Source organism: Trichomycterus rosablanca, chromosome 26, assembly GCF_030014385.1.
Source record: "Trichomycterus rosablanca isolate fTriRos1 chromosome 26, fTriRos1.hap1, whole genome shotgun sequence".
Classification (NCBI taxonomy): Eukaryota; Metazoa; Chordata; class Actinopteri; order Siluriformes; family Trichomycteridae; genus Trichomycterus; species Trichomycterus rosablanca.
In genome coordinates, this window is record NC_086013.1 from 1,643,240 (window position 1) to 1,649,513 (window position 6,274).

The following is a 6,274-nucleotide window of genomic DNA, read 5'->3' on the forward strand; positions in this document are numbered from 1 at the left end:
CCTTGTAGATGTAAAGTCAGAGACGATCGCTCATCTATTGCTGCTGTTTGAGTCGGTCATCTTCTAGACCTTCATCAGTGGACACAGGACGCTGCACACGGGGCGCTGTTGGCTGGATATTTTTGGTTGGTGGACAATTCTCAGTCCAGTAGTGACAGTGAGGTGTTTAAAAACTCCAGCAGTGCTGCTGTGTCTGATCCACTCATACCAGCACAACACACACTAACACACCACCACCATGTCTGTGTCACTGCAGTGCTGAGAATGATCCACCACCTAAATAATACCTGCTCTGTGGTGGTCCTGACCATTGAAGAACAGCATGAAAGGAGCTAACAAAGCATGCAGAGAAACAGATGGACTACAGTCAGTCATTGTAGAACTACAAAGTGCTTCTGTATGGTAAGTGGAGCTGATAAAATAGACAGTGAGTGACAGTGAGCAGAAGTCACACAGATTAGTGTGGACGCTAATGCTAAGCACTGTTAGCGGGTTCACGTGCAGTATTAAACAGATCGAGAAGTGAACGTCAGACAGCGCTAGCTTGTTCACAGATTTGTAGCCTTAAAGGAAGCGTCTTGTTTTAGCGATCGACCCACCCGGCCTGTCATGTCAGTCATTAAGAGAACATAATATTTGGTATGTTATGTTTTTAAAGCTATAAAAATAAAGTTTTGGATAAGGAGTCGCTGGTGCACATCTTCATTCCTGCAGGTTTGTGATTTAATTCTCCTACATTTTTATATTTGATTAATAGCAGTGTTATATCAGTTCATAACGATGGTGAATGCAGTGAAGTAGCATCAAATACGTCACATTTCCATGTAAAGACGACAAAACAAATACTGGTTGTACTAAAGGATGCTGGATAGGGGCGGGTAAACCACTAAGGTGCAGTACATGTATATTATACACTCCTAATTCACTGAAAGTAAAAGCTGCAGAGCAATAAAAGCGGCAAATGTACCTCAGGTAACTGGGTACGACTAGATAGGGAGATTATTTAGGCGACACAGTGGGTAGCACTGTGACCTCACAGTGAGAAGTTCCTGGGTTCGATTCCCAGATGAAGCACTCCGGGTCCTTACTGTGTGGAGTTTGCATGTTCTCCCCATGTCTGTGTGGGTTTCCTCCGGGAGCTCCAGTTTCTAAAATTCTAAATTGCCCCTAGGTGTGTGTGTGTGTGTGTGTGTGTGTTTGCCTCGTGATGGACTGGCGACCTGTCTTAGGTGCTTTCTACCTTTCGCCCAGTGAATTGCACCCACAGCAACCCTGACCAGGATAAAACACTGGTAAAACAGACCACGAATGATTGATTTTTATTTATTTCACTTTAAAAATATGATGAAAAGCTACTTTAAAATCAGCAATCAGAAAAAACATCAGAACATTTAAATTTAACATACAAACAAAACAAAACGAAGCAAAATTAAATAAAACGTCCAAAATATTAAAACAAATCTACTTGGAACGTCGTTAATTATGCCGATCATTCATTCATTATGCCGTTTATTATTTATTTTCGATCTGGAACATGATGGTTTCTCGTGTCGTGGTGGTGATCAGGTGCAGCTTTCAACTTCCAACGAATCTCAGCGGTATTTCTGCAAAACAGGAACAACGAACAGCAAGAAATCAATCCTGCATCATTCAGTGGTTTATTTCTCTTTAATTGTACATTTCAGCTGGAATAAAGAGTCCCCCCCCCACCCTTATTAGATGATCTATAAGTGACCATTATATCAAAATAAACATGCACTGTCCCAAGACATTTGACTTGGATCAAAACTAGCATTTAAAGAATAACTCACTTTTAAAAATGTACCTTTTTAATTTATTCTGATTAAACGTCTGACCTGCACCTCCAAACTGTCTGATAAAGCTTCAATCTGCACCACCCGTAACCGAAGCGTCCACCTACACGCTCGTACTCACGTCCATGATGCGATAGATCCAGTCCAGGAGCTGCCTCACGTCAGTGTAAACTCCAGGAAGACCTTCACGGGCGCAGCCGACTCCCCAGCTCACCACGCCCACCAGGTGCCACCGAGACGACAGGTACACCAGCGGACCCCCGCTGTCCCCCTGCAGAGAGAGAACGGAAAAGACGACGCGGCAAAATGAACTGGTCAGGACGTCCGTCTACACATTACTGAACGTTTCATATTGAACCTGATTAACACTACGGGTAGTGCACTAATCTGAATGACTATTTAGTACAGTTGTATGTGCTTTGGGATGCAGCCTAAAGGTCACTTAAGTCTCTAGCTGATCGTACCTGACAGGAATCCACTTTTCCTTTCAGATAGCCGGCGCACAGCATTCTGGGAGTGATGGCCGAGCCGTAGACGGACGCGTTAGAGCACACCGACTGGTCGATCAGGGGCACTGCGGCTTTCTGCAGAACCGACGGCAACCCGCCTAAAAGCGAAGGTTAAAAACTGAATCATCAAAAGAGGAGACTAACTCTTACTTACGAGGTCAAAATAAAACCACTTACCCTTCTCGTGCAGCAGGCCCCACCCGGTCACTACAAGTTCTGCCCCCTGTTTGATGGGCAGCTGGTATGGTGGCAGGCAAACCGGGTGAACGGTGTCTAAGGTGGGACAGAGAAAACTGGTGGGATCACATTTCGATATGTGTTAAGATTTAATACATTTAATACTGTTCCGTTCTGCACCGCTACAGACCCCCACCATACCCACCATACCCAGGGAGAGCCACAGACTATCACTTCACCACAAACAATGGACAGAACGATCCGTGTACCTTCCGGCGTCACGTCCCAGGTCAGGCGAAGCATGGCGATATCGTAGTCATGTGACTTGGGTTTGTAGCTTTGATGGAGGAGGATGGTTTCGACCGAAACTGCCCCAGATGATGTCACGTGGGTGCGGCCCAAGGCCACCCGCCACATGCTCAGTTCCTTGATTCGTCTAAGAGAAATGACAGCAAACCCAAAACCCAAAAAATTGCTTCGTTAAGGGTGTTTAAGGGTCTCAGGAAAACACAAACCCCCAAAATTGGTTTGTTAGGGGGGTTTAAGGGTTTAGAGCAAACCCAAATTCCAAAAACTGGTTCATTAGGGGGGTTTAAGGGTCTCAGGCAAACCCAAAACCCAAAACTTGGTTCGTTAGGGGGGTTTAAAGGTTTAGAGCAAACCCAAAATCCAAAAACTGGTTCATTAGGGGGGTTTAAAGGTTTAGAGCAAACCCAAAACCCTAAAATTTATTTGTTAAGGGTGTTTAAGGGTTTCGGGCATATGGGAAACATTTTTTTCCCTTTTAACTGCCCCTCACCACCAGTGACACCAGTTTTTTTATGCCAGACACCCTTTTAATTTCTATCTGTGCTTGGGACCGGCGCCTCCCAGTGGCTCGGCTGTATCGTGTGTGTGTGTGTGTGTGTGTGTGTGTGTGTCTGTGTCTGTCTGTGTCTGTGTCTGTGTCTGTGTCTGTGTCTGTGTGTCTGTGTCTGTGTGTCTGTGTGTGTCTGTGTGTGTGTGTGTGTGTGTGTGTGTGTGTGTGTGTGTGTGTGTGTGTATTTACTCACCCGGTGAAGCAGTGAGCGGCGCTGATCACCCATCGTCTGGAGATCAGCGATCCTCCACACACGTGCTGCGTGTTCCACTGCAGACTGACCTGCCACGGCCACGCCTCGATCTCTGTATCTGCGCCGCCAACAATCCTGTCGCCGCCGAGCACCTCGCCGCAGTCTGGACACACAGGTACGGTCAAAAGTTTACTCACACATAGTCTGTAGTGTGACTACCAGCATCTAAAAACATCCAGTGAGTAGCAGTTCTCCAGACTAGGTTGATTTACACACACTCACCTGAGCAGGACAGCGATATAACAGATCCTGATGTGCACTGATCTCTGTGAACAAAAAGGCAACATTTAATAAAATGTTAGAAGTAGGATTTACAAGCAGACAGACTCGTACCGCTGAGTTTGTACCTCACTGTGAGGGCGTTCTGTAGATTCACACCCGTTTTAGGGGTTTCTGTATTAAGGGTGCTGAAAGTCGCCTTCAGATCGGGGCGCAGACTCTTGACCGGGACATGTATACTGCGAGGGCTCCTACGAACAAACAATTATGAATCTATAACTGTGAAATACAACAATTAAGTCTTAAATATTAAGATTTAAAAGAATATAAGAAAAATTATATATAAAAATGTATAAAACGTGTATCTGTGCTATAGGTTTCACAAAATATACAGGACATGAACATCAGATTAATTAGTCCCGTTTTCTTCTAAATGAAATCATTCGATTTCATTTCATTCGCCTCCCAACACATGAAGTCGACGGACCTGCTGGTAACGTCCTTGAACCAGAGCTCACAGGACGACTTCAGATATCTGGAGGGTTCTAAGTTGTTTTGACAGCACGTCAGGCGGGTATTTGTAATGTTTAGACTCATCTTCGTATTTGCTTACAGCACAACATGACGGATTTAATGAACCCACACTGTGACAACTTTACCGTCATGTTGTCATCTTTAAACTATCAGTTTTATCAGTGTTTTCACTACAATTAAAAGAGATACACCGGACTGAGCGTGCTCAGTGTGAATACAGCACGCCAGCAAACTTCTCCGTCTTAATAGAAATCCTGTAATTTAAGAAAAAGCCAATTAAATTTATACTGACAGGTAGCACAACAGTCCATCCAATGACTCTCCCAGCAGCACTTGACTCTGTGCTTTAAATTCCATGTTAAAGGAACTACTTATATTCACTTAAACACAGTGTGTCAGTCTGAAACTGTAAAACACGTCCTTTGCATTTTCGTTCCGCTGCTGGGGACCCTGATAGTGTCCGAGGAGGGTATGTTTCCCACACCAGCGCTGGGATTCTGAACTCTCCGAGTTTGAGTCTCTGCTCTGCTACCGGTCGGCCACTCGTCTGCCGGGTGGGAAAAGACTGGTCTAGAATGTGGGTGGGGTCTTCGACGCTGTGTAAAGACCCTGGTTAGTCCACCGAAGTACGGGCGGATAAGAAGGGGTCGGTGGGCCGAGTGTGGCCAATATGCCCTCCTCAGACACGATTGGGGTCAACGCTAAATTAGGAGAAACAAACAAACGAACGTGTACTTACTGCATGTAACCCAGCTGCTGACATGCTAGTCGAGTGTGTTGGGTTCTCCAGTTATCTGCACATACGGTCGTCCACTTATCATGATTATAAACCTGCAATATCAAACTCTCACCCACCAACCTCACTTCAAACACACACAGACACACACACACATAAACATCATGGGAATCAAACGGGAAGCTGTGAGATGTTCCTAAAGTCTGTATGTGTGTGTTTGGGTTCGAGTGTGTACCTGGGTGGGTGCTATTGGTCCTCAAACTGGACACACAGTTCATCTCATCTTCACCGTCGGCACAGTCAGCGTTCCCGTCGCACGCTTTCAGCACGGGAATGAAGGTCAGGGACTGAGCGCAGAAATAATACTCAGAGTTTATGAGCCTGATTACTGAAAGAGAAGAGAGGAGAAGAGATTTTTATTTATTTAAATGCTTTTTGAAATAAGAAATATAACCAGCACGCTTCAATAAAAGAAATCTCTCTGTGAAGCCTGTTAGCGCTCTCCTACTGCCACCTTAATAAATAACATGCTTGTGTTCTATTAATTACTTTCAAATATATATAAATATAAATATATAGGTCAAGACTTTTATAATGAAATCTCACTTGTTTGTATGTGAGAGCCAGAGCTAGCCTGTTAGCTAAGCTGCTCTCTTGCTAGCCTGTTATCTGCTACCATTACCTAACTACAATTTGTTAAAATTGTATATTCTGAAATACTTTGGCACAATGAAATAATTTGCTATGAATTTAATAAGCTAATAATGCTATTCTTTGTGAACCTGCTATGTCTGTTCATTCAGAATCAATCTGTTTATTATTAGCTATAAAATAAATCACAGTTATTATCAGGAATTGTGAAGCCTTCAGGTCCTGAAGAATTTAATGATGTATTCTGTACGCTGAATAAAAACAAAAGAATAATGTTAAATACTAGTGAACTAATTTTACAGACAATTATAGGACTGTTATAGGACCGCAGACCTAGTTTTGTCTCAGTTTACATCTTCATATAAATAAATAAATATAAAGGCGTAGAGATGTACTGTGGTAAAGTGCCAGTGTCAGGACCACTAAGATCAGTAGGACACTGACGATGGTGATGAGAGCAAATCTCAGACGCTTCCTTCGGTCCGTCTGCAACTTTGACAACCTCTTTGACCTCCGACGCAT

The 6,274-nt window shown here is 43.9% G+C and overlaps 1 protein-coding gene across 1 annotated transcript; it reads right to left on the reverse strand.

Moving 5' to 3' along the window:
* Positions 1-1,368: 1,368 nt before the first annotated feature.
* Positions 1,369-6,274, reverse strand: tmprss4b (transmembrane serine protease 4b). The gene is made up of 11 exons (XM_062988370.1): positions 6,148-6,274; positions 5,337-5,489; positions 5,105-5,228; positions 3,960-4,082; positions 3,835-3,878; positions 3,553-3,715; positions 2,770-2,936; positions 2,501-2,596; positions 2,279-2,421; positions 1,936-2,085; positions 1,369-1,604 (listed from the first exon to the last, which is right to left on the reverse strand). The coding sequence occupies exons 1-11, from the start codon at positions 6,272-6,274 to the stop codon at positions 1,593-1,595; spliced, it is 1,302 nt and encodes a 433-aa protein (XP_062844440.1). The 3' UTR covers positions 1,369-1,592.